Source organism: Setaria italica, chromosome VIII (genome assembly GCF_000263155.2).
Source record: "Setaria italica strain Yugu1 chromosome VIII, Setaria_italica_v2.0, whole genome shotgun sequence".
NCBI lineage: Eukaryota > Viridiplantae > Streptophyta > Magnoliopsida > Poales > Poaceae > Setaria > Setaria italica.
In genome coordinates, this window is record NC_028457.1 from 10,782,795 (window position 1) to 10,810,735 (window position 27,941).

The following is a 27,941-nucleotide window of genomic DNA, read 5'->3' on the forward strand; positions in this document are numbered from 1 at the left end:
CGTTGTGTGTATGAAGTAATAATCCGTAGTAGGCCTCAGGTTTCCAAATGTCATATGTTCATTGACATCTTGGATAGCATAATTATCAAACGAACTATGTTCACTTTAATACAGATTCTAAATGGGGGAAAACATGTAGACATACAGAAAGGTGCAGGAAAGAATCCTGGTTTACAAGAAAATGATACAACACTTGCAACCTATGAGGCTATGACTGAATTCAAATACGATGGAAAAAGTATTGTATCTATAACTCAAGAGTGGAGTAATTTAGACAATGGAATGATAAGATACTTCAATGATCATTAAGGAAGGAAATTTTATGACTTGAGATTGACCGCCTTGAAATATTCTTCACAGTAGTCTGACGAACCAAATTATGTAGTAACTCTACCAACTGACAAGAATCCTCCACTGAATGCTTCAGCTTTTGCTGCAAAAAAAAAAGGGCATCATAAACCATGGCGACCTATCTTTGGGTAGAGGTACGTGGATCAATTTTAAATTTTTATTTTCACTTATCTTTAATTTGCAGTTATTGCCTTGTGCTAATTCAGGTAGCTGCAAAAATTTACTAATTTTAGAGTTAGGACCTGTTTGGCAGAGCTCCACGTAGCTCCAGATCCTCAAAAACAGCTCTTCTCCTAATTTTTTCAGCCAAACAGTTTTAGCTCCAGCAACTCCACCGTAGAGCTGCTCCACGAAAACGGTAGATCTACCCCCAGATCCATGGATTTGGTGGAGTTGGAGAAAATTACCCACCACTGCCACTCATTAGTGGAAAATAACCGGTTCGTTCAATTTCCTTTTCTTCTTCTCCGTGCGACACGCTGCCGTCCTTCTCTTCCGTCGTTGTCCGCCCCTGCCCGCGGGAGCGCCGCCCGCCCCTGCCCGCCAGAGCTGCCGCCAGCCCCTGCTCGCCCCCGCTCGCCATGCTCGCTCCGCCCGCCATGCTCGCTCCGCCCGCCCAGAGCCCCGCTCGCCTCTGCTCGCCCCGCCACCAGAGCCCCGCCCGCCAATGCTCGCCCCGCCCGCCATGCTCGCTCCGCCCGCCAGAAGCCCCGCCCGCCAGAGCCCCGCTCGCCTCTGCTCGCCCCGCCCGCCATGCTCGCTCTGCCCGCCAGAGCCCCGCTCGCCTCTGCTCGCCCCGCCCGCTAGAGCCCCGTCTGCCCCTGCTCGCGTCTGCCCGCCCCTGCCACTGGAGCCCCGCCCGCCCCTACCACCGGAGCCCGCCTCGCCGGAGCCCCACCCGCCCTTGCCGCTGGAGCCCCACCCGCCCCTGCCGCCAGAGCTCGCCCCGCCGTTGCCCCGCCCGCCCCTACCGTCGTAGCCCGCCCCGTCGTAGCCCCGCCCGCCCCTGCTCGCCCTTGCCGCCGGAGCGCAGGAGGGCGGCGGGTCCACAGGCGCGGCAGGGAAGGTAGCGGAGGTGTGGGGAGGTCACACTCGCCGCGAAGAAGACGTTTTTTCTTTTTTTTTAATTCTGATGCATGGGTCCAAATTGCCAGTGAGACAAAGACAAGAGTGGAGCTGTACCAACCGTTTTTTGAGATTTCAGATTACGGTGGAGCAGCTCTATGGTATTACGGTGGAGCAGCTCTATGGTGGAGCTAGCTGGATCTGGAGCTGTTTTTTCCGAGCTGGAGCTCTGCCAAACAGGTACTTAGTGTTAGTGTTTTATTTGTTTCTGTAAAGGTGAGGCCGATATCCCTAAAGGTACAAAAACTTTATGATAAATGAATTGCACGAATCCTATGTGAAGTTGGGCATAGTTGGTCACACAATATTGCAAGCACTAAATGTGTGCACTTTGCAGCCCTATGGCTGGTTGGTATCTGCATGTGGCATGCTACGAAAGTACCTCTGACATCTGAACAGAGCAAATTCGAGCTAAGTACCGTAAAATAGGTACGTCGATAGATGTATATGAGAGAACTGACCCGATTAACTTTGCAAAAGATAGTATATTAGATATTTCTGGAGGGAAATTGGCTGCACATGAGAATAAAAAGAGAAGGGAAAGAAAGCTGACCGTCATGCTCCCACAAGGATCAGAATCCTTGTCATGCATGTATGAAATGAAGAACTACGAAGCCACTCGGCCATTGTTAGCAATGGATGAACCAGTTAAAGCGGCACAAACCACTTGCTGTCCCATATTATTGAAAGCAGAATCTGTTTCGTCGTGTGGCATTTGGGTGTGAGTCTCCTGTACCTGTTCCTCTGACAGAACAGAACAATCTACAATCTCATTCTCAGTTTTCCCTGCTGCAGTGGAATCTCCTCCATGATCTACCTTAGGTGGTATAGCCCTTTTGAGGACAACTATTGGCCTGTTGGGATGTTCCTTAGCCGCCCTCACCCAGTTTGCTTTAGTACCATCAGTGACTCTACAATCAAGCATTACTTCGCTCAGTCGTGTGAAACCATTGATCTGGATTCCACAGAGGCCATTCATATCTTTACAGAGCAGCTGAAGAGATTTAAGAAATGGCAAAGCACCTTTTTCAACCTTTGGAAATGTTGGACGCTGCAGCACAAAACATAGGCCGAGCAGCCTTGGCAATGCCTTGTCCTTAATGTGGATCTCTTCAAGTTCATCTGCAATAAGCTTAAGGTACTGCAGATGCGTCAAATTGGTCAAAGCTGTGAGAAGATCAGCTGTCATTTTAGTTGATTGAAGGTACAGCTCCCTGAGTCGGCGCAGTGCCGTGACAAACCCAGGAAGTTCTAGTAACCTGCCCTGTAATTTCAGTGACCTAAGATAGCAGGGAGCCTTTAAATCTTTCAAAAAATCCTCAGAGCATCCATCAAAATAGAGTGACAATGAACGAGGGTCATTGCTTGCATCCTTTTCATCATGAATGAACTCTTGTATGGCCTTCTGAAGAGTAGTCAATTTAGTACTAGTCGCAGATGACTCACACCAGATCTTGACCTTTCGCATTTTTTTCATATACCCCATAAGTTCTGCAAATCCTTCACTTTCATCTACGAGAAATCCTCCTAGTGTCTGCAACTTACATTTTCCTGAAGCCAGAAATTTCTGCAGTTCATCTTGCATGGCTTTATCTCGAAGCTTAAATTTTCCAAACAGGTGAATTAAATAGGGAAGTTGAATAACTTCTGTTGGAAGGATCTTTACATTCGTTCTCCTTAGGTCGAGCGTCTCCAAAAGCTTCAATTGTTTTATCTCTTTGGGAAGGCTGGTAACATTGCCCCCTAGGCTCAGATATTTAAGAAGCAATAGGTTGCATACTTCTCTGAGATGATCGTTTTGCAAGTCTGTACAGTCTTCAAGATCCAAGACTCTCAGCAGTTGGTACTTGTTGAAATTCAACATATCTTTACCTGCCTTGCCAAATACTATCAGAGACCTGACAAGAGATAGATCAATGTTGAAACTGGCTTCATCTGTAATACCGTTATGATGGAGAGAAATGCGACGGGCATGGTTAGGTTGGAGCTCCCCTCCATCAAACAAAGTAATGAAGTTTTCACAGAGAGACTTGAGCGTAATGAACTCGTGCATCATGCCATAAGTTTTGCAAGTTTTCACTTTGGTATTGATGCTTACATTAATGGGTTGGATGATGTTCTGATTCATTAGCTTCTCAAAATTTTCAGCAGCTGGATCATTGCATAAATTTGTTGGCTGCAGAAATCCCTCAGCTATCCATTGGCTCTTTATCCTTTTCGCCCTGACTGGATGATTACTAGGGAACATAGCAAAATATAGAAAGCATGCTTTGAGGGCATGGCTTGGAAGGCTGGCATAGTCATGGGTCAACACCTGATGCATCCTGTCCAAGGTATCGTCACCGCTCTGCAGATCATAGAAACGAGCCTTGTTGCACACATCCTCGCAGTCTTGTCCTGTCGGCCAACTCTTTTTTCGCATAAAATGGCCGACAGTAGTCAGAGCAAGTGGTTGACCATCACATTTATTTAAAATTGCTGCTGAATCAGGCTGCAAGTAATCTGAATATTCCCCTGGACAAGCATTTCTCAGAAACAATTGCTTTGAGTGTTTCTCATCAAGTCTTCTCATTTTGTGTATGTAACCGTGGGTAGAGCTGCAGGTATTGGCTACTGACTGAATTTTTGTTGTCACCACTATTCTACTGCTAACATCTCGAGGGAAGGCAGACTTTACAATACTCCATTGATCTGACCTCATGCCATCAATTACGATGAAGTACCTGGAATATTTAGAAATGAGGATATAAAAGTTATCAAAGAGTTATTCTGCAACAACAGTAAACTAATGGGTCAAGGAAGAAAGAACAGTTTTCTTATTGGACTGCATTGAGCATCACATATATAACATATATATAATTTCTGTAGTTTAAAGGAATAACTGATGTTTACTGATATATGCTTTCAAAGAATAACATACATATGCTTTAAGTATTGACATATTCACACGTGGAGTATACAATATGGCCCAAATTAGCAACTGATTTGCAGTTCTTGCGGATCCCTTTAGTTTTCTTAGCTATTTTAGAACTTTCTTTCGGCTTATCATTCACCCAGTATAGGGAGCACATATTTCTACATGTCACTTCCCAAAGAGAAGTCTCCTTTTCTTTTCTCCTTATACTACAAGTCTCAGACATTAGATTCGAAGTGTTTTGTAGGTAGTTCAACTGAGTCATGAATCTTTTCTGAATCCTCAACATATTCTGTACGAGAAACTATCTGAATCTTTCATTTCTCATAGCTGATGTCTTTCCTGACTATCTATGTTTGCCATTTACGGAAAGAATTTCATTTCGATGATAACATTCAGTAATCAGAGCAATGAGTAGAGTACTATTTTCATTTTACTAAAGGATGGTAGACAGTTTCTACCTCTTGTTATTCAGGAAGTTGCAAAGGTCAGCACTAAGCTGGTTGACATTGGAGGTAACCAGATCTGGCTTGTTCAGTTGACGGAGTATCTCACTTAAGAGCTCCCCTGGATCCCCATGCGTCCCAGAAACCCATGCCCTTTCCTCAAACTGCTTGCCAATCTCGCTGTTGTACAACTCCCGGGCAAGGATGGTCTTCCCCAATCCGCAGAACCCAACTATGGAGATCACCCTCAGCTGCTTAGGTTGACCCTCCGCTTCCGCCAACTGCTCCAGAAGCTCCTCCAGGGGAGCATCGATGCCAACCAGATCATCAGGAAGGACATGCTGATCCCAGGATGATTGTGCCAGCTGGGATGAGGATGAATGGGACACTGAATACCTCTGCTGCCGCTGGAGTGCTTCCTCCAGTCTGTACCTAAGGTGCTGCATCTCTTCGCCTAACTGGGAGCGTGATTTTCTCTTTCTCCCAGATTTCATATATTTACAGTACCATGGTTGCTGATCCCAAGACGCATCATACATGATGTGGTCTATACAATCCTCCATTTCATGAGCTACATGACGCAATTCTTCAACCGATAAACGCAGTATGTGATCATCCTGCCCCAAGAGCTGCCCGTCAATGGCACTAGTGATCATGGGAAGCTCTCTCATCAGGAAAGTCACATCTCCTTCAAAGCCCTTGTACAGCTTGTATTTCTCCTCCACCAGCGAGAACAATCTCGACACGAGGTTGTCTACAAATGCACTCAACAGGCCAGGGTCCTTCATCGATCACAATGGTTGTTAGCTAGGCACTGACGGTTCCTACTTCCTAGTGAGGAGATAAAATGCTCCCTGTGTTGCAATGTAACAATTGGGTGGATAAAACAGACATGGAGCACATGGACCTTAAGGAGCATCTTGTAGCAGGAGAGGAGACCACATCTGGCTTTTCATCTGACAGTAAATTGCAGTTGTTAGCAGCACCTTTTACATTAAATATATCATAAGTATGAAGCCATATTAAATTAGTATTAAGTCCAGCACAGAAATGCAATGGTTATATGTAGCGAATACTTCCAATGATTTTATTACAGTACCGATGCTTATGTACAAACACTGATATTCACACTGTAACCCCTGAAAATAAAAATTGTACAGTGACAAGGATGGATCATCGCAAAAAAGCTCTGGGGATCAAAACTACTATACTTTTCTAAAGATGCAGTAGTAAGGATGGAATAGTGCAGTGTGGAAGGGGGAGGAGAGCAGGATTTGTGGAGCTTAGTTGCAACTGTGAACTCCTAACTGCGATTCAGTGATTGCTTCAAAGCTTGATGTAACTTTCTTCAAGCCAACGTCAAATATTGAAGAACAGGGGTTGTATTACAAGATCTTTAAATAAAATCTATGGTGAACTAATCAAGTGAAAAAAATTTCTTCAATTTCTTTTGTGGAAAAAAATCAAGGCATTATTAGTTCCTCGGAAAGATGCAAACCTATGGAAAATGACAGAGATTTCTTGCCAAATAGAAACTCTGATGACCAAATAATGAGCTTGAAGATCTGGATGTAGATGAACGGTCTGGGCACACCGCACACAGGCATAAGACTCCAGAAGAGAGTAGTACACCTCACTACCTCAGATATTTTCCAGAATCAGACTAGGACAAACTAAACAAGCATATGAAGTAATTCACCCTGGACGGGCTAGCTACATATGAATACATGATGTTTAGTTAAGCCTGGTCGATTGAAAGGGTCCGCTATTACGCACCTGATTGTTGTGCGGCCGGCTGCTGCTCGAGCTCGCTGGTGAGGGGAGACTTTGACCCGGACTTGGGAGAGATGCACTCATTTATTTTCTTTTCTTAATTTTTTAACGAAAGACAACAATACCCCTGTCTTCTTTCTCTTTCCTATTTGTAGTCTGAACACAAGAAAACAAAGCGCAGTTTTTGGCACAAATTTTGTACACAAGCATCAGACTTAGCCCTTGTTTACTTCACTCCCAACTCTCTACTTTGACACTACGCAAAAAGAAGATTTCCCATCACATCAAACTTGCGGTACATGCATGGAGTACTAAATGTAGATGAAATTAAAAACTAATTGCACAGTTTTATTGTACTTTGCGAGACGAATCTTTTGAGCCTAATTAGTCAATGTTTGGACAATAATTCACAAATACAAACGAAACGCTACAGTGCGCTACAGTGCCAGCACAGTAATTTTGGCACTCCCAATTTTGACAACTAAACAAGGCCTTAGCAATACCTGTGAGAGTAACTCCAAGAGTTTCCCAAAAAATTCTTCCCCAAAATTACGTATTGGGATTCTTCCAAAAAGTTTTTTCCCCTAAAAACATATCAACCTATAGCAGATCGCTAATAACTAGCCTCAATATTTCAAAACAGACTACGTCATCGAAATTGGGCCCAACCCGGCGCCTCCCTACTCTCTCCTTATCTCATTCTTTCTTCTTCATCATCCAGCAACCTGAGCCAAACACCCTTCAACCACAGAACTCTGTAAGCAGAGCCACTTTTGTTTCTAATTCCCCAAGCCTTGTTTAGTTGCTAAAGTTTGGAGGTGACAAATTACTGTTACAGCACTGTAGCACACTGTAGCGTTTCGTTTGTATTTGTGAATTATTGTCCAAACATTGACTAATTAGGCTCAAAAGATTCGTCTCGTAAAGTACAACAAAACTGTGCAATTAGTTTTTAATTTCGTCTACATTTAGTACTCCATGCATGTACCGCAAGTTTGATGTGATGGGGAATCTTCTTTTTGCATAGTGCTAAAGTTGGGAGTTGAGGGTAAACTAAACAAGGGCCTAGTTTTCCTTTCCTCTCAGAGATATTTTTCAACGAGTCCTCTCTCAGATTTGCATCTGTGGTGTCAATCCAAGGCTAGATGGTGTGGATTAGATAATTACGCCGCCTCTCGATGCCTTGGTTTCCTCCCCATGAAACATGGAGGTTCAGATGTTCAGTTCTTCTCTGGGCGCCATGGGCTCCCTTCTTGGGAAGCTTCGTTCTTTGTTGGTCTCTCCCGGGGATCAGCTGCCAGAGCCATTGAAGCCACAGGACAAGCTCGAGCTCCTCAAACAAGATCTAGAAGAAATACATACCTTGCTTATGGATCTTTCAAGGGTGGAAGCTCCCAAGACCATGGCCAAACTCTGGATGAACCAGGTGCGTGAACTGTCTTATGACATCGAGGATTGCATTGACAAGATGATGCACCCCCCTTCCAATACTGGCGAGGAGAACCGATTTGATGTCGAAGAATTTAATACTCTAATGAAGCAGGCAAGCGACGCCCGCAAACGATACCACAGGTATGATCTTGGGCGTTGGGCATCCAATCCTACCTTTAGGGTCGTCAACAGGCAAGTTTGGGTTCCAACCATGGACCTCGTTGGTATTGGTGATTCGAGGGCCAATCTTATCAATTTGCTTAGCAACGAAGCAGAAAAGTTGATGAAAGTAATATCTGTACTTGGACCTGTGGGTGTTGGTAAGACTACACTTGCCAAAGAAGTGTACCGTCAAATGAGAGGACAATTCAAGTGTCGAGCTTTTGTGCGAGCCTCAAAGACGCCTGATACAAGGAGGCTTCTCCGGAGCATCATCTCGCAGATCCAGCGCCATCAACAACCTCCTCATGGTCTCCCCGTGCAAGAGCTTATTGATTACATAAGAAAACATCTGCAACAGAAGAGGTATATATGTTACACCCTAGTGCTCCATCCTATATATCCAAAAGCAAGTAGTAACCCTTTCGGACAATCTGTGTGATGCAATTGATTGAGGGTCACTGAATTTACTAAAAATCTAGATGTACTAGTCGTTTTCCATATGTATATAATCTCAAGTTCAGCTTTCTATTTATGAGTAGCAAAAATGGGAAATTTGAAAACTTTTATATTGAAAGGGAAATATGTTTATTAACAAAGACAGATATTACTACAGACAACAAAAAATTTTTGCTTCTTCGAAGGCACTTGGGCTTGTAGTTGAATCTTTTAAAGTTTGATAAAGTAAATACCAATATTTTGGAGCTTACAAACTCCATTGCATGCAAAGATTGTGAGACCAAATAGATTGAAGTGAGTCTTTCAGAGATTGTGAGACCAAATAGATTGTGAGCCAATATTCCTTCAAAGTCATAATTTCTAATTTGAATTATCAATTGTCCTGGCACAACATATTTCTAACATCTTAAATTATCTGGCAGGTATTTTATTATAATTGATGGATTATGGGAAACAATTTCTTGGGATATTGTTAATGGTGCTTTTCCAGAGGGTATTGATTGTAGTAGAATATTAATAACGACTGACTTTGAGGAGGTAGCTCTCGAGTGTTCTGATTATCAATCTGATTGTATTTTTAAGATGGAGCCACTAAGTAGAAATAATTCAAGAGAATTGTTCCTCAATAGATTGTTCGGCTCCAAGCATGAATGCACTGAACAACTTAAGGATGTTTCAGAAAAAATTATTGAAAAATGTGGTGGTCTGCCACTAGCAACAATTTGCATAGCTAGTATTCTAGTAAGCCAATCGGACAACTCAGAGCTATGGCTGCATGTCAATGAATGCTTATCTAGCTTTATAAGAAAGAATCTTACTTCAGAAGGCATGCTCAGCGAAATAGTAGGGATGAGCTACAATAGTCTTTCGGACCATTTGAAGACATGCCTACTATATCTTAGTATGTACCCTGAGGGGTACACATTCTTGAAGACCGATTTGGTGAAGCAATGGATGGCCGAAGGTTTTATCAGTGCAGTAGAAGGAAAAGATACAGGCGAAGTTGCAGAGTTTTATTTTGATGAGCTTGTCTGCAGGGGACTCATTCTGCCAAACTGTATAGGTTTCTCAGATGAGGATATCTTCTATACAGTGCACTCCACAGTATTTGAAGTTATTAGGTGCAAGTCAATGGAGGAGAATTTTGCTACTGTTATAGACTACTCTGAAGCCATTACAAAGCTTTCTGCGAAGGTTCGTCGCCTGTCACTCACTTTCAGCAGTGCAAAGTATGCAACGAAACCCGATGGCATCGCACTATCAGAACTACGATCTCTCACCTTCTATGGGCTTGTCAACTGTCTGCCTTCAATTATGGAGTTTAAGCTACTTCGAGTTCTAATCCTTGAATTTTGGGGTGACAAAGAAGAGTTAGACATCATTGGAATCAATAAATTGTTTCAGCTGAGGTACTTGCGGATTAGAACAGATATGACAGTAAAACTACCAGCTAGTATGCAGGAACTTCTATGTTTGGAAACACTCGAAATGTATGCAAGAGTAACGACATTCCCATCAGATGCTTTTGTTCTCCCGAGATTGTTGCATCTATGTCTCCACGATGTGATAAATGTGCCTGAAGGTATTGGACACATGAGATCTCTTCGTACACTTCAATGTTTTGACCTTAGCAGAATCTCCAATGGCATTGTATGGAGCCTTAATGAGATGACTAACCTGCGCGATCTTCGGCTTACCTGCACTACAGCATCGCGTGAGCATCATCTAAAGAGCAACTTGATAGCTCTGATATCTTGCCTTGAGAAACTTGGCAACCTAAAAACTATGATTCTTGCTCCTTCTGCTTCTTGCACGAGCATTAACTTGTGTTGCTCAGGCATTGTATCTTCTCTGCCCATTTCTCTTGGGAGACTTGAGTTGTTACCACCCATTTGTATCTTTTCAAGACTGCCCTTATGTATGGGACAGCTCCAAAAGCTACGGATTTTGAAAATTGTTCTTGGGGAATTGACGGGAAGTGATATTTACAGCATCGGCAGACTACAGGAACTCACAATTCTCTCTTTGTATGTCAGACAACCAACTGGAGAACTCATTGTCGTCAACCGTGCAGCATTTCCAGTTCTAAAGTGTTTCAAATTAAGATGTGCTATTATGCGCCTTGCTTTTCAGGCAGATGCAATGCCTGGTCTTCAGAGTCTGAAGCTCGAATTCAATGCGCACAGTGGAGAGCAAAATGGCAATATGCTTGCTGGCATTGAACACTTGTTAAACCTCCAAGAGGTCACTGGCCGAATTGGGGCAGCACCAGGTGCAGAGGAATCGGATAGAGTGGGTGCAGAGTCTGTGTTCAAGGATGCCATTAGCAAGCATTCAAGACTTATAAGCTTCAACCTACGAATTGTCCATTCCGTCGACCAAGAGTATGGGGCTTTCTTCTTGAATTTTCATTGGACCATTACAATATTCTGTTGCCCGCTACTTTCATTGATTGTGCAGTGGCTTGGTGGTTTGCCCATCCTGCTTTCAAATTCCAGACTTTTGACTGAGAGTTCAAAAAATCAAAATCAGGGATGGCAAGATGCAATTGATATTTAATACCTTGCTTGATCATGTTTAATCCATTGGCTTTAATCATGGTGCCGGTTCTTGAGTTCCACCTATTTGCCGATATGTGTGCGGGAAACCAGTTTTCTTAACAAATCTGATAATAGTTTGTTCCGCTACTGCTTTACTCCCAACGCAATATGAATCACTTCTTTTAAGATAAACTATAAAAATAGACCAACTACTCCATTCATTATTTCATTTTTTTTCATGCTTTCTATTTTTAACCATTAATCTTTTAGTTTTTTAGTCACGATTATAAAGTTTTCGTGGCGCGCATGCAATCTAGTTCTTGTGATATGTGTGGTGTGAGATCTGTACTCGGGTTGGACCATATCCGGTCCCAATGTATATTTTTCTCTATCTTAATGAAATAACAAGCCGTCTCCTACGTTGTTCGGAAAAAAAGCAGATTAGCTCAAGTAATAGCAGGAGTAAACCAATGTTTGTTATTGTTTGGTCATATAATTCTAGTTGGTATGTTAGAAATTTTGATTAAAGTTACCATCAATTCTAATGTCTGTGGCTAAATATATATGTGATGTGTATATGTGACACATCCAATGTATATACAGAATTATAATATAGCACTACCGAAATAAGTATACTTCTATAATATGAATACTTAAGCTACTGTGTGATATATTTATTTGTTTCGTAATCTGTTGTCTCTTCTTGTTCTAACATAGTGGACGTTGTTGTTGTCAGGATTCCCCAATTTGCTGATACTCCAGAAAGCTGTTCTGGTTCAGGTAATAAAATTTCATTCAACTTACGAACTTTTTGTTATTTTTCATTGGAAAATACATTTGACGTACCAGATTATTAATGATTATGTGCAAAAGTATTAAGAAGATATATATTTAAAAATGGTAAATAAACTCACAACTGTGGTTTTCTTCTACCTTTGGTTTTCGTTTTCAACTTCCCACAGAATGTCAAGAATCCTGATGAATTTTTCAATGGTCATTTTTATTTGCGGTCCTTTTTTACAATTCCCCTCAAAATGTCAAAAGGTTTTGTAATCTAGATCGGGGATTTGATTATTAAGTCTTATTTACTAGATGTCCAATGGTGTCGTTCGTTTGTCAAGAATTATCAGTGTTTTTTTGTTGCTAATTTGTTTTCCCTGGCCCAACATAAAATTAAATACCCCGGCCTATGCAACTTAAGGAAATTTGTTAAGGATAACAAAACCATCCGCCACTTACAAACTAATTAACGAGGGAATTTCTCTGTTTTCTTTTTAAGAAAAACAGTAATTATTACAAAAGTTAAATAACTTGGACATAAGAAATTGCTTATAAGTCTCATGTTTGTCACTTTTGTTTTCAATATATTATAACTGCGAACCTTGAATACCTTGAACATCGGTTTGCCCACAATTAAAATAGTGGTATTGTAATCTAATTTCACATAAAGGTTCTGTTTCACAACTGGGACATTTTACTTTGGTTAGAAACCTAAAATATATTTTATATATAATGGGAGATACACAATTACGAGTTACTGTATTTGAGATTAGTAAAAAGTGTCCCACCATGAATTACCGTGTCTTTCTTAGTAACCATTAAGTGTAGGTGAAAGGGCCTCTAGTGAAGTGGTTAGACCACCTGAGTAATATTTAGCAGGTCTGGGTTCAACTTCCTGTAGGAACAAATTAAACAGATTTAAAATAAAAAATTATAAAAAGTAGGTTGCACTTCCCCTACTGACTTCAATCAAAAAAGACTATCAAGTGTAGAATAGTATTGTACACAATGTATTAAAGAATGAAACCATATGAACTCAACTATTTTATGTTTACATAGTTATAAAAATTAACTTTTAAGCAAGGAAAAGCTAATAATGCTCCTTCCAATAAAAGAAAATTGAATATCTAATTATTTTTTTGTTTTTCCAGACGAGACACTCAATTGTTCGTCGATATCTGATGGCATCAATGAGGTACACGAGGTAGATACTGTTCAAGAATTGTTGCCATTCAACAATGCAAGTTCAACGGATAATATAGTATTGTTACCGAAATATCAGGTATATCCTTAAATCCATACTGAATAGTGTAGTCATAGACTCCAAGGAAATTTTCACATTAATCTGATAAAAATAAAAACATCTAGCCATTTATTTAATGAGAAATTTTAGAGTGCTTGAAAAAAATGAGAACCATCCATCCGGCGAACTCGAACGGTGAAAACAAAGAAAGTACCGTGAAGTACCTAAAGAGAAGTACCAATTTTGTGAGAGCAAGTACAAAAATAGTGAGAAATTACTATGATGTCATTTTAATTATGTGTAAATCTATTTAATTCTTTTTTAAACAAAATAAGAAAGGTACCTGCAAGGACCACTGGTATTTCAGGTACTTTCCTTTCTTACCCTTTTTACCAAAAAAATTAAATAGATTTACACATAATTAAAAGGGCATCATAGTAATTTCTCACTATTTTTGATACTTGGTCATACCAAATTGGTACTCTTAGTACTTCTCTTTAGGTATTTCATGGTACTTCCTTTGTTTCCACCATTCGATTTCGCTGGATAGACGGCTCTCGTTCTTTTTCAAGCACTAAAAAATTTCTCATGTTTGAAATGTTAAAACCAATTGAGCACCGCTAATTTTAGATTATCTTTAGGGATGTGCATCCTCACGGTCGTTCCCCATATGGTTACACAATTTTTTTTTTGCGCAATAAGTATCCATATACCGGTGAGGTATCGATGATGGTTGCCTTGGTTGGTATATCAGGGGCCAGCATAGATAGGCATGTAGGTATGGTCTGAGTAAGAGCTTTTCAGTATTAAGGATAAACCATCTTTACACGAGGCTTAAATAGGCATTTAACCAACTGCATGTACAAGTGCGCAAACAACGGTCTTTGGAAATCGTTTCTACAAGTGATTGTCTTAAAACAACCAAGTCTAAAAATGTATTTCAGCAAAAAAAAAAAGAAAAAAGTTAAGATTTGTCAAGCACCTATACCCGGCCGTGCATCACAAGTCACGCATCTTTTCGCTAGAGGTATATAGGATTCAAACTTAGGACCTATCTGATAAAATTTCATATTCATTTTGTATCGTCAGACAGCTTAATCTGGATCCCACAGGAGACGCCAAATTTCTATGAACAAGATATTTGACCATTGCCATTCACTATCAACACCCTATAATAACAAATGCGAGAAACAGCAAATAGTAATGGGACGTCAAAGATACGCTAAACACTACTATAGATATGGTGACGGTAGTGCCTCAGGCACTACTGTGTTTCTCGGCGAACTTAATTTGACGAGCAATTCGCGAGGGAAAGCCGTCGGCCACTACATTTCCCGAGAGGAAGCAAAGGTGTCCGATGGTTTTTAACCGTCAACAAAAATGGTGGCAGATCTAGTAGTGAAAGGTTAAGTGAAGTACTCCCCTGTCCTAAATTATAAATTATAGATCGTTTCGGCATATTTAAATTTATAACTTTTACTATATATCTTAACATAGTGTATATCTAGATAGATAGTAATGGAGTGAATAGTTAACTAGAAGTCACATTCTATCCTAACAGAAGGAAATTTATGCACCATTTTTGACTTGTCGTTGCAGATGGCGCCTGTGGGCGAAAAGGCCGCGACATCAACGACCCTCCCGCAACCGATTCCTCCAGGCTACGGATGTCAGGAGCAGCCATCGGACGGCAACACGGCAGCCTTCAGCGTGCCGTTCCAGATGACCTCGTCGGACGTGACGACGGCGATAGCACCGCATCATGTTGTTGGGAGCAACACGCTATCGGAGTGCCGGTCATCGGACGACGGCTACAGCTGGCGCAAGTACGGGCAGAAGCTGGTGAAGGGGATCCGTGAGCACCCGAGAAGCTACTACAGGTGCACCTTCCCTAACTGTCCCACCAAGAAGAGGGTGGAGAGGTCGGCGCTGGACGGCCAGATCATAGAGATCGTGTACAATGGCACGCACAACCATGACAAGCCACAGAACACAAGCAGGGGAGGATCTAGCATGGCTGCGCAGCCGATGCAGAGCGGCGGCAGCGAGGCGTTCGAGGGAAAGTTTGGCGGAATGTCGGGCAGGAACGACGAGGTTGGGGTGAGCTCGTCGCGGGCCGGAAACTCCGAGTTTGACGAGCACGAGGAAGATTTCAAGAGATTGTGAGTGCTTTGGTCACAAATTGATAAGAGTATATGGGAAAAGTTCCGATACCTAGCTTGAATAATTAATACACTGTTTATCCCTTCGCAGGAGAAAAGACAATGAGGGCGAGGGGATCTCAATGTCCGGCAGCCGGACGACGATGGTGCACGAGCCGAGAGTCGCTTTGGTAACCAGGAGCGCCATCGACATCCTCGATGATGGCTTCCGCTGGAGGAAGTACGGGAAGAAGATGGTTAAGGAGAACCCATATCCGAGGTAAAACACCCCAAAAAGAGTGCATTCTTTTAGCCCCCCTGGAAGCTGGAAAGCTTGCATAAAGTTGCACTTATCGTAAATGTTGCATGGTGACCACAGGAGCTACTACAAGTGCCTGATGGCGGGCTGCTCGGTGCGCAAGCACGTGGAGCGCTCGTCCCGCGACCCGAGCACCGTGATCACCACGTACAAGGGCAAGCACAACCACGGCCCGCTATATCCACCGCCGGCTATGGCAAATCAGAGCAGCGGCGCTGGACAACAACAACATGCCCATGGATTCGGGGGCCAGGGCTGGAAGGGCGTGAGCGGCAGCGCGTCGGGGCAGGGCACCGTGGGTGGCAGCTTCGTGGCATCCACGCCCGACGGCGTCGAACTTGAGCTAACTCCACGCGCCTTGGCCAAGGAGGAGCCCAAAGAGGATGCGCTTTCTCGGTGCTCACCGTCCATTCTCGAACATGAGGAAAATCAAGGCAAGTAGCTATGCTTACTTATCCTACTTTTCTAAATGAATTTGTTACTATGTATAGCTATAGGATGCATGTGGGTTATCTATCTTATTACATTATTAGAACATATTCCTTGCTTTGTTATCATATACCTTGTCGCTCGAGTAGTATGGGTAATAATGAATTGATCTTGTTAATTATTTAGCCATGCTTAGACATAGAATGATCACTTTGGTAAGGAAAATGATTATAGGTTAATCAACACCGATTCTAATATGACTCTCTAATGTTGTTGAATAAACGAACATGATGGTTAATTGGATACGAGATTTGAGCGGTGTGTACGGTCACGAGAATGGAGTCTCAGTGACAGACCGCTTGAGTCGATTAAGGACCGTCCATTGTTGATGTTGGTTTGAGCACCCTTTTTCGTGCTACCACATGTTCCTGAATGGGATGAATAAGCCTAATACCTTACTCGCTCTATGAGGTACGGTTCTAGATGTGTGCTCCTATACAACACGATTGCATTACCATCTGTCCTTACAATCAACTCATTAAGCAAACAGCCAGCACAAAAAAATGCATACAGTCTCACTAAAATTTAGGAACGTCACTCCCTTTTATCATGTTCAAATGTCCAGATTTCATTCAGGAAACAACAGGTAAAACAAGGACACTTTTTTTTTCTGAATCTGAATGCAATACAGAACATCCGTTGCACTAAGCGAGCCAGCCGCTATTGCAAAATAAAGCACATGATTCAGACTTCCTCACCTCTCGATGGTAGCACCAGTGAGCCATCATCCGCGAATCATCTTATGATCCAGCACAAGCCAGCTGTCCTCCTCGCCGTACCCGTCGCCGGTGTGCTGAATGATCGATTTTCAAACCTACACCAACGCCGGCCAGTCGGCGGTCCTCTGCGCCAGAGTCATGGGTGTTCAGAGTCGGCGGTGCGGCGCGGAGCGCAGGCAGCGGCTCCCCTCACGGCACCGCTTGCGGTCAGCGGATTGAAGGGGGGGCGAGCGCGAAGGAACGGAGGGAGGGAGTGGACTCACCTGTCAGCCTATTGCCATGGGGATCCTTGAGAACAACCAAATAAAATTTTATCTCAAATACCCTTATATCGGTAGAATCTAGAGTTTATTCTATTTCCCTGCGGTGCTAATTTAACATGCTATATGAAATTTCAGGTCCCCCCCTTCCTAGCGTCCATGAAACATGGTCTTTCCAAAGAGAAATCGATGTCCAAGATGAAGTCAAACCTGCTGTATGATCTGTAGACGGCACTAATTTTCTTCAGAACTAATTGAGATCCTTCGTTAAATTTCTCTCTTACTGGCAACAATGTACACTGTATCATCGGAGTACTTTTGCCTCTGTTGATCTCATCTTAAAGTAGAATTTATGTACCTCAAATGTTTTCAGATTGCGCGTGTGCATATTCCCCTGCTCCAAAATCGCAGTATATTCTCAAATGTCTAGATCAAATGTGATCAGTTGATTAGGCATTTAGGGAATCTTTGAGGAGGTTGAAGCCAGAATTTTCTTCCATTATCTAAAAAATGGCATTTGGGGAATTAACAACTCACCTTGAAGAGTGATCAAAGCGTCAGTAGATGAGCCGAGTGCGTCTGGCTGTCTGCGGTGCATTCGGGATACTTTTAGCCCCAATGTCGCCGAACAAAGCTTGCCTCGGTCAAATCAGAATGGCTTGTTGAACTCACAGAAGGCGGCGCAAAGCTCCCAGATGTCTGCTAATACTTGGCGTTAAGGAGCTCCTATATGTAGCTGCCGCCCTTTGACAATTGTGTTCCCTGTTCCTGCTCCTTTTTAGTCTGTGGATGTAGGAAGAGCACGTAGAGGGCGGAGGAATGATTGTTTGGGAATGAAGATGAATTCAGTTACAAATTTGTTGCCCTCTCCTTCGGTAGACATAGTTCAGCTAGTACATTGACTAGTTAACTACGATTGGGCTTAAGCCCGCTGTGGGTTTGACACTCTAGTGATCACTTGGCCAGCCTGCGAACCAGCAATCCTATATAACTTTGTATTTTTTTTTCTTATTCGGATTCCATTGTTCGAGATTTGTGTAGGCAACCTCATCCGTCAGATGCTAATCCATCTTCCTTCAGCCCTAGCACTGAAAAGTATGGCTACTTGGCTAGCTGGCCCCTGCCGCCCCGCGTGCCTGCCCACTTGTGATGATGAGTCGTCCAACTGCAAGCATCGGAAACAGCGCCCGCAGAACGTGTGGCTGGCCCCCTCCTGGCCTACTGTTTGTTGCTGCAGCCGCCTGCAGACAGCCGACGACTTTGCCAAGTCTTCGGACTCCAATTCCAGAATCTTTTTTATGAGGTTGGAAGCGACAACGAAGCACGACCAGACCCAGAAAAACAAAGAGGAATAAATAGTAATAATAATAAAGGCATAACGCAGGAAGGAGCCATCCATGATCCATCCACCAGCATAGCTGGCCCATTATTGGCATTGCATATTTGCATCTCCTCCCTCCCACATCATCCAGGTCAAGGTCTCCAATCTACCTACCGTCACCCTCTCTCCAGCGGGCTCAACCTCCATTGCTGCAAGCAGGTGCGTGCATGTTTCTTCCTTGTTTTAGCTCGCAAACATGAGCCGCGTTTCGATCAGATTGTTCTTCTTTCGAGCGGAAACCGTTTTGGATCGATTCCCCCAGCCGAATCAGGTTGCCATGCTGCTCTGTCTGATCTGAGGTGTGTTCGATCAGAGCTAGACTCCCCTCTGAAAGCCCTGTCTGTGCCCTTAGAGGCTACCACAGCCTCTGCGCGTATATCCATGAACCCAAGTGATGTTTCCCCCCTGACCATATTTCCTTTCTTCATCTGCTGGAGAAGATGATTATTTTTTTGACGTTTGTTACCATATCTTAGAAGAAGGAATCATGGTTCGACCGATTCGATTTGCATTTCACGCTAGTTAGTAGAAGCTAGTTAACTTGCAATTACAAAATCAGAGATCCACGCGAGATTTGTTTTTCTTGGCCCTGTGATCCCTCTCTACCCTTGTGCATGGTTCCAAGTGTTCTACCGCCTTTCTTACGTGATCGTGTTGGCGTGAGATTTTATTAAGTCTGAAAGCGCAAAGAAAGCCCCTATGAAAAAGAAATGTTTAACCCAAACACATTTCCTATGTACATACGGTTCTAGCTCTACAAATCATTGGAGATTTCTTGTACATTTATACCTCAAAATTATATCCACCTAAGGTGTGTGCATGTTAATTTGGTAGAGTTCGAGCTCCAACTCGAAATCCCTTCTAACTAGGTATTGTAGTCAGAGAGGAAAACCAACAATTTCTGGAGTGGAACGATAGTAACTTTCACTGATTAGTTTTTCGGGCTTTCATCTGGACTGGGCTGGGCCGTGCTCACCTCCCCGATGAGCCCACAATGCCGACCCTTCCTCTTCCCCCTCGAACGGACATCTCTTGCGCGTTGCGCCGCAGGCGATACTGCACCCCGCGGTCGAGAGGCCAGCCTCATGCCGGCGGCGAGCTGGTAGAGATGGGCAGCCTGCACTCCCGTGGCGCGCCTGCGGGATGCGCAGGGATGGCCAGTTAGTTACTGTAACAGACCCTGAAATGGATCCCGGCTAATTAGATTTCATCCGATTCTTGCCCCTTTGTTTTCTTTATTGGCTACAATCTCTTCTGTAATCACTCCGTCTTCAATCTTCATGCTTCCTCGGTTGCATTTTCATCCGTCCTTACTTGATGCTGCAGAGTTTTGCTGACCTGAGTGCCCGGACTGAAGGCCCCTTCGTAGTCCGCCAGGGAGTCTCCAGCAGGTGAGCTCTAGATCTATTCTACGCATCTACATTTACGACAGTAATTGAATTGAACCTTCAGATCCTAGCTTCGTGCCTTGTTTACCGGATGGATTTCTTGGGCAGTTGCAGCCGTGTTCCAAGTGTTTATACATGCCTATTGACTGACGATAGTTCATTTCTTAATGCCTGTTGATATTATTGTTCACTTGAATCTTCCCTCCGTGGGATGAATCGCGTGTCTTTAGTCACATCTTGTATCAAATAAAAGGATTTTGATTTTAGTGTTTCCCTATGCGATAGTTGAAGTCGGCCAACGCCTGTGCAATTAGACTGGCCTAGGCGGCATCTAGAGGAACCCTTTATGGTAGAATCAAGAGTGAAGTTTCAGAAAATAAATGTTATTTCATTTAAAAGAGAAACTGCCTACCAACTATTGTGACATTAAGATGCAGTTCTGCTCTCATTGCAGTGTGGAGCAAGTTGTGTGGTCTGCATTCAGTGCTTGCTTCACATTTAAATTTATTGAATATAGTTTCATTTCTACTGGTTATTTGTAATAAAAACTATAGATGAACTCCTGCATTGGATTAGGAAAAATAAAAAAATGACTTACGTAATGATGCAGAGTGTATCACATGATTGCCACTGATCCATGCATTTCCCGATATCATAGCTACTTTTCCTGTTTAGTTAACAGTTTCACTTCATTGACAATTCCACCAAACTGTTTTGCACATATATTTCCCATGTTTAAAGAGATGCTAACAATCCATTGACTTTATGACTGGGCACTACACTTTGTTAGTCAACTTGGCACTGTGTTTGAATAAGCTTTGAGCTTGCAAGTTACGCTATCCTGATTGGATTGGTGTAACCAGGTGTGACAATTGGGTACGAAGATATATGCCCTATATGATGCCACAAAAGTAGCAAAACCTGGATTAGAGAATTCAGGAGATACGGTGATAGTTTCGTCCATCTTTTTAACGCGTGCCTGACTGTTATTTCATTTCTCTCAAAGATATTTTGACCTGAACATTTTATGTGATACAATTTTTTTAGTGATATTATGGCTGTTAGCTAAACCCCTCGTATCTTCCTTAATTTGTTAATTTGTCTGTTTTGATTTTCAGTAAAAATTACATTAGCCACTCAGTGAAAGAGGCCGCATTAGATAATTGCATTAGGTACTCGTACTTAATATTGCCTGTTAGATCTCAAGATGATGAAGTTTGGTTATACAGTTTCTGCTGTACTGACACTCTACTTTGTTGATTGATATGATTCTTTTCAGCATCACCATTCCTTGAGTTTTTGTAAAACAAAGAAAGGGAACAAGCTACACATTCACACACTAACTATTAAAATTGAATATCAAAGAAACCATAAATTATTAGAGAAAACTAGCAATTATAAATGGCACCATTCAAGAAAAATGCTGCCTGGACTTTCAAGTTAACTTACATCTCAACGAATGTTTTCTTTATATGTTGTAACGTGAATGGTTTCACTTTTTCAGCAGAGATGGCAGAAGCTGTGCTCCTTGCTCTCGCAAAGATTGGTAGTGTTTTAGCAGATGAAACTGCCAAGGCCATGCTGGCCAAACTATGTGAAAAGGTTAATAATTTGAGGGACCTGGAAGCCAAGATCGAGCAAATAAGGATGCAACTGTCAGCCATGAACAGTGTTATACGAAAGATTGGTACGGTATACCTAACTGATGAAGTTGTCAGGGGTTGGATTGGGGAAGTCCGAAAGCTGGCCTACCGTGTTGAGGATGTAATGGACAAGTACTCATATCACACACTTCAAATGGAGGAAGAATGGTTCCTGAAGAAGTATTTCATTAAGGGATCACATTATGTCTTAGTTTTTAGTCAAATAGCAGAGGAGGTGGTCAAGATCGAGAAGGAGATCCAGAATGTTATAGAACTTAAAAAGGAGTGGTTGCATCATTCACAGCTTGCTCCTGACCAGTTTATGGAGATGGAAAGACAACGGTCCCAAGACAGCTTCCCCCTACTCGTCAGAGATGAAGATCTTGTGGGGATTGAAGATAACAGGAAAACACTCACAGAATGGCTGTATTCTGATGAGCTTGACAGCACGGTGATAACTATATCAGGTATGGGCGGACTTGGAAAAACTACCCTTGTTACAAATGTTTATGAACGTGAAAAAATCAACTTTCCTGCTTCTGCATGGATGGTTGTGTCCCAGACCTACACTATGGATGCTCTGCTTAGGAAGTTACTCATGAAGCTTGGTGGTGAACAGCAGGTGTCACCTAATATTGACAAATTGGACGTGTATGATTTGAAAGAAAACATAAAGCAAAGGCTCAAAAATAGGAAATGTTTAATTGTATTGGATGATGTCTGGGATCAGGAGGTGTACCTCCAAATGTCTGATTCATTCCAAAATCTCCAGGCAAGTCGCATCATCATCACAACAAGGAAGAATCATGTGGCTGCTCTTGCTGACCCAACACGTCGCCTTGATCTCCAGCCTCTGAGCAACACTCATGCATTTGATCTCTTCTGCAGGAGAACATTCTATAACAAGAAGGACCACACATGCCCCACTGATCTTGTGAAGGTTGCTACTTCTATAGTAGATAGGTGCCAGGGCTTGCCACTAGCAATTGTATCGATAGCTAGCCTATTATCTTCGAGGCCACGGACATATTACATTTGGAATCAAATGTACAATCAGCTTCGAAGTGAGCTATCAAACAATGATCATGTCCGAGCAATTTTAAACCTGAGCTACCATGATCTATCTGGAGACCTCAGAAATTGCTTCTTGTACTGCAGCCTCTTCCCTGAAGATTACCCTATCTCACGTGAGAGCCTTGTGAGGCTTTGGGTTGCAGAAGGCTTTGTGGTTAGCAAAGAAAACAACACATCGGAGGAGGTGGCTGAGGGAAACCTCACGGAACTAATCCACCGCAATATGCTGGTAATAGTGGAAACTGATGAGCAGGGAAGGGTGAGTACTTGTACAATGCATGATATCGTGCGAGATCTTGCCCTTGCTGTTGCAAAAGAGGAGAGGTTTGGCACTGCAAATGACTATAGAGCAATGATACTTATGGATAAGGATAAGGATGTTCGACGCCTATCATCTTATGGATGGAAAGATAATACATCACTAAAAGTTAAACTTCCACGTCTTCGAACTCTAGTGTCACTTGGAACTATTTCATCCTCCCCAGACACGTTATTGTCAATTTTGACTCAATCCAGCTACCTAACTGTTCTTGAGCTACAAGATTCTGAAATTACTGAAGTGCCAGCATCTATAGGAGCTCTGTTCAACCTACGTTACATTGGCCTGCGCCGTACCAAGGTCAGATCACTCCCTGATTCTGTTGAGAAGCTCTTGAACCTCCAGACTCTAGACATCAAACAAACAAAAATAGAGAAACTGCCACGAGGGATCTCTAAGGTTAAGAAGCTACGGCACCTTTTAGCTGACAGATATGCTGATGAGAAGCAGACAGCATTCCGGTACTTTATTGGAATGCAAGCACCTAAAGATCTGTCGAACTTGGTAGAACTTCAGACTCTTGAGACTGTGGAAGCCACCAAGGACTTGGCTGAACAGCTGAAGAAACTGTTGCAGCTAAGGACTGTGTGGATTGACAACATTAGTGCTGCTGATTGTGCAAATATTTTTGCCTCCCTATCAAATATGCCACTCCTTTCCAGCTTGCTTCTTTCTGCAAAGGATGAAAATGAGGCACTTTGCTTTGAGGCTCTCAAACCTAAGTCGACAGAACTTCATAGGTTGATTATCAGAGGGCAATGGGCTAAGGGAACCCTGCAGTGCCCGATATTTCGAGGCCACGGGAGACATCTCAGGTATTTAGCTCTAAGCTGGTGTCAACTTGGGGAAGATCCATTGGAGATGCTCGCTCCACACTTGCCAAACCTCACAAATCTGAGACTTAACAACATTCATAGTGCAAAGACTTTAGTTCTTCCTGAAGGATCATTTCCCAACCTGAAGATGCTTGTCTTAAGGCAAATGCCTAATGTCAACCAGCTGGTGATAGGAAAAGGTGCCCTCCCATGTATTGAAGGCCTGTACATTGTGTCACTGGTGGATCTGGATCAGGTCCCTCATGGCATCGAATCGCTTCACTCCCTGAAGAAGCTCTGGCTGGTGAACCTGCACAGGGGCTTTCTAACTCAGTGGAACAAGAGTGGGATGCACCACAAGATGCAGCATGTTGTAGAGATTCGTGTTTAGGCTGCATTACTATTCTTCTATGCATGTAGTACTTGCAACCATCTCCAACATATTGTTACTCAGTCATTCACATCGTCGGCAGTGCTCCACACTTCAATCTGAATCATATTAATGGTGACAGTAGCACAACTTAATAATTGTGAAATGTTTTTGTTCAATGTCTTGGGAAGCTGGCCTGAATATTTGTGCTGCCTATTCAGTTGCTCTCTGCTTGATTTTATTGTAAGAACAAGTGCCATATGAATTCAACTTGTTTTTGTCAATAATGCATTCAATATTTTTCATCTCCGTTGCTTTGGGAAATCTCTCAATCTGTTGCTTCTACACCATCCCATGTCAAATTTGACTACATTATCCTTTTTCGGTAATTCTTTTGTGCGTCGTACAGATGTTTAGATACTCAATTCTGACCAATAGAATTTGACTATCATTGCTATCATTAAACTTTAGGGGGCAGATAGATATAGTAAGAAGTTACTATATCTCTCAATCTGTTGGCCAAGCAAGCTGCGAGTGTTCAATCCAAATTTTGCAATCTCTGGTCTTCCCGACTTATATAGGTGAGATACCATTCACATATCGTGCAGAGGACATGGATCCTATGAAGTATTGCACTCTGCAGTTGAGTTCATACGCGTGGGTTCGGGACCACACATCAAGAATGCAGAACCGCAACTGCAGACGAGCCCTGTCCCACGCAGCGCGAAGTGGTAGAGCGCGCCTAAAGGATTGCAATGGATACATGTGCGGTTAGATGTTGCAGAAGGCGATAGATCTTCGATCATCACCTCAAGTAGCATGTAATGGGCCACATGTTAGGGAATGTTTGGTTTTCACGAACTAAAAATTTAGTCCCTGTCACGTCAAAGGTTTAGATACTAATTAGAAGTATTAAATATAGACTAATTACAAAACCAATTGCATAGATGGAGGCTAATTCACAAGACGAATCTATTAAGTCTATGATTTTATAATTAGCTCATGTTTAGTTCTCCTAATTAGTATCTAAATATTTGATGGGATAAAGACTAAACTTGTCCGTGGAATCAAACATTCCCTTAATTAGTTGGGTTCCGCATGCACGTAGTATACCGTTTATTGAAACAGAGAGTACATGAATGCAAAAGGACAAAATGATGACATCACCCATTTGGCCTTTTACATGCAAATTCGAAACTAAAAAAATTATAAATATTTGCACCATTGTGTTTCTTATGACAGGAGCTTCAAAATAAGATCACACTTAACTATATTTAGATGATATTTTAACAATTATTTTTAATATGGGATAATTAATTTTTTTTTACCGAAGTTAGTAGGAAGCCGTAGATTATTCTTGTATATAATTTTTTTATTGCACACCTTTTTAACTCGCACCTACACCCACAGGGAGTTCAACCTAGATCTGCTAGATGCTACCTAGGTGCTCTAACCACTAGGATAAAGACTCTTTCACGGGATAATTAATTTTGACTATTGTGAACACACGAGTTGACTTGGAACGAATGATTATTTCCGTTGAACAAAAGATTAAACAGGACAGAACAAATAATAATACACTACGAACAAAAAGATTGAATATTACGAATAAATAACTCAACATCACCGGAAAAAGTTAGTCTGCAAAGCTAACAAATTACTTTGGGAGGTGCACAAACAAATTACTCTAGGAGGCGAACTAAATATATACACATGGCGGACAAATTACTCGTGATAGCGAACAAAATATGAAACCGCGAACAAATTATCTCATCAAGCGAACAAAATATGTACAGGTTATGAAAAATTAGATTGTAAGATGAATAAATCAATTTGCATCACGAACTAATGCAATCGAGTAGTACCACTACCGGGACAATAAAATATAGATTTGTTAACTTCCAATTATATAAGAAATAATGATGAATATGAATGATAATCCTAGGAAAAACATTCACATAAATTTTAGAATGAAAAGACAAAAAGTAACAAAAAAGAAAATGAATAAATAAATAAATAGATATACATAATAGTAGAGGAAATAAAGAAAAATAAAATTAAAATAAATGAAATAGAAAAGTACAAGGAAACATAAATGAGAATAAAAACTATGGCCAACTCATTTCCACAAAAAAAAAGAACAAATTGCTAAAAGGTGATGAATTACATAAGTTAAAAAATACCTAAAGAAATATTAAATGATTAGAAGGAAACAAGGAAATAATAGAGAGAAAAAAAACCACGGCCCCATTCCTGCTACCCACCAACGCACATGGACTGAAAAGTATAGTACAACATACCAAGTTAATGGGCTTATACCTGCTCTTTGTTTTGGGCCGTGAGAACGAAAGATCAAATCGAAAACCGAAAAAAGCCTGTGGTTATAATAGATCGGAATGCAACCCACGGCTGAATTCATGCCACCGCCCCACGCGAAATCCTTTAGGCGATAAGTGGAGATTTGTAGCATACGCGGTATATAGCCTTTGCCAAAAGATATAGTACTGCAGAAAACATTTGTGATTAATCAAAGATTGGTTAGTAACAATATTTTGATGTTCCCACACCCATCCAAAATAAACTTGTTTTGTAATATAATAAAAATTGATTCTAAAAATATATAGATAAATCAAGGGTCCAAAAACATGTTTATTATTTTGAAGAATATAAATACTAGCATGTGTCTGTTGGCAAGTTGGATGGGATGGGTATGTTTCCATGTTTGTGGCCCACCATCACCCTAATGGGCTGGAAGCTTATCCCGTCTGGTAGGTCATGGCGTAGATTGCTCGATGATTTGCCATCAAATAATTTACAAGCAACTAAACAAATGGGCCCGTGAAAAACCTCATAACAGAAACCTTACTATTCTGTTGTGACTACCAACAATTCGAAGTGGGGGGCTGCATGGCCCCCGCATACTAACTGCCTGTGCAGTAGTAACAGGGGGCGAAAATCGATTTTGTAATAGTGTTTCTAGTACCAAGCTCAGAAACAACCTGTGGAGTAAGAATTCGATGCATGGCTGAATTCCAAACACATACCAATCAAAATACTAGGACTAAAAATTCAAAAGATCAGGTTGATTCCTCACGAACCCACCCCTCTAATAAATCCCAGTCCCTACAGCTTCCACAAAAAGAATTTGAGTTCCTATGCTGAGTAGATTTCTTGGTTTTGGGCTGACTACACCTATACTGGTCCATGTATGGGGATGCCTCCAAATAGTCGGTCATTCCAACCTGGTCCAAAAGGCCATGAAATATTTTAAGAATAACAAAAAGAACACGATCAGGATGCAGCTATTTGTCCCCTAACAAGGTATATGCCTGGTGACCTTTCAACCTATCGAACCAAATTATGCTACAATGCTTTCTGAACCATATGATGTCATGTGTAATGGAGCCCCCGCGTGAACCATATGATGTGATTTTTGTTAGGAGGCATATGATTTTACTCACTTAGGCTTCAAATTAGTTATCTAATTTCTTCATAATACATTCCATTTATGATGTTTGGACTCTCCTAAAACCTTGTCCCAAGCTCATACCTCTGCTGGTGGCTGTAGTTCGTGTATGGTATAAGACCACAAAATCAACCTTGCAATCCGAGCAACCCATCATGTTGTCAAACCAGAGGCAGCGCCACGCTGTGCTTGGGTGGTGCATCGGCAACATGGTAACATAAAGATTTAATTACCCTTTTGAATTCACATTATTCGTTTCCTTCAAATCAATCAAATTATGTACTTGTAGTGAACAGCTATTAGTTGTAGCTCCAACCGAGATGTAAATGTTATCAC

General features: G+C 42.0%; 3 protein-coding genes across 9 annotated transcripts; 2 read left to right on the forward strand and 1 right to left on the reverse strand.

Annotated features, from left to right (window-relative positions):
- Positions 1-9: 9 nt before the first annotated feature.
- On the reverse strand, positions 10-6,748 carry LOC101768351 (disease resistance protein RPP13). Of its 3 annotated transcripts, XM_022829112.1 has the most exons (5): positions 6,613-6,748; positions 4,852-5,792; positions 2,030-4,199; positions 1,538-1,645; positions 10-433 (listed from the first exon to the last, which is right to left on the reverse strand). In XM_022829112.1, exons 2-3 carry the CDS (start codon positions 5,622-5,624, stop codon positions 2,084-2,086), a joined length of 2,889 nt encoding a protein of 962 aa, XP_022684847.1. In that variant the 5' UTR covers positions 5,625-5,792; positions 6,613-6,748; the 3' UTR covers positions 10-433; positions 1,538-1,645; positions 2,030-2,083. The 3 variants fall into 3 exon arrangements, with proteins under 3 accessions (XP_022684847.1, XP_004979045.1, XP_012703838.1); XM_004978988.3 differs by lacking the exon at positions 1,538-1,645; XM_012848384.2 differs by lacking the exons at positions 1,538-1,645; positions 6,613-6,748 and adding an exon at positions 6,335-6,561.
- Positions 6,749-7,722: 974 nt separating this feature from the next.
- Positions 7,723-17,521, forward strand: LOC101768751 (putative disease resistance RPP13-like protein 2). Of its 2 annotated transcripts, XM_022829198.1 has the most exons (9): positions 7,723-8,035; positions 8,153-8,565; positions 9,081-11,042; positions 11,935-11,978; positions 13,130-13,260; positions 14,821-15,383; positions 15,475-15,642; positions 15,742-16,115; positions 17,288-17,521. In XM_022829198.1, exons 1-9 carry the CDS (start codon positions 7,814-7,816, stop codon positions 17,368-17,370), a joined length of 3,960 nt encoding a protein of 1,319 aa, XP_022684933.1. In that variant the 5' UTR covers positions 7,723-7,813; the 3' UTR covers positions 17,371-17,521. The 2 variants fall into 2 exon arrangements, with proteins under 2 accessions (XP_022684933.1, XP_004979046.2); XM_004978989.3 differs by having other exon boundaries at positions 7,723-8,565.
- A 955-nt stretch (positions 17,522-18,476) lies between these two features.
- On the forward strand, positions 18,477-24,448 carry LOC101769158 (disease resistance protein RPM1). Of its 4 annotated transcripts, none has more exons than XM_004978990.4 (3): positions 18,477-18,689; positions 19,857-19,921; positions 21,423-24,448. In XM_004978990.4, the coding sequence occupies exon 3, from the start codon at positions 21,428-21,430 to the stop codon at positions 24,158-24,160; it is 2,733 nt and encodes a 910-aa protein (XP_004979047.1). In that variant the 5' UTR covers positions 18,477-18,689; positions 19,857-19,921; positions 21,423-21,427; the 3' UTR covers positions 24,161-24,448. The 4 variants fall into 4 exon arrangements, with proteins under 4 accessions (XP_004979047.1, XP_004979048.1, XP_004979049.1 ...); XM_004978991.4 differs by having other exon boundaries at positions 21,426-24,448; XM_004978992.3 differs by lacking the exon at positions 18,477-18,689 and adding an exon at positions 19,482-19,690.
- The last annotated feature ends 3,493 nt before the right edge of the window (positions 24,449-27,941 follow it).

Bases quoted from the DNA above. Each gene is read 5' to 3' on its own strand.
- LOC101768351 (XM_004978988.3), bottom strand. From the start codon at position 5,624: ATGAAGGACCCTGGCCTGTTGAGTGCATTTGTAGACAACCTCGTGTCG. The intron at 4,200-4,851 runs GTAGAAACTGTC...TAAATATTCCAG, and splicing joins AACTTCCTGAATAACAAGAG to GTACTTCATCGTAATTGATG.
- LOC101768751 (XM_004978989.3), top strand. From the start codon at position 7,814: ATGGAGGTTCAGATGTTCAGTTCTTCTCTGGGCGCCATGGGCTCCCTT. The intron at 15,384-15,474 runs GTGAGTGCTTTG...ATCCCTTCGCAG, and splicing joins GAGGAAGATTTCAAGAGATT to GAGAAAAGACAATGAGGGCG. The intron at 16,116-17,287 runs GCAAGTAGCTAT...ATGAAATTTCAG, and splicing joins CGAACATGAGGAAAATCAAG to GTCCCCCCCTTCCTAGCGTC.
- LOC101769158 (XM_004978990.4), top strand. From the start codon at position 21,428: ATGGCAGAAGCTGTGCTCCTTGCTCTCGCAAAGATTGGTAGTGTTTTA.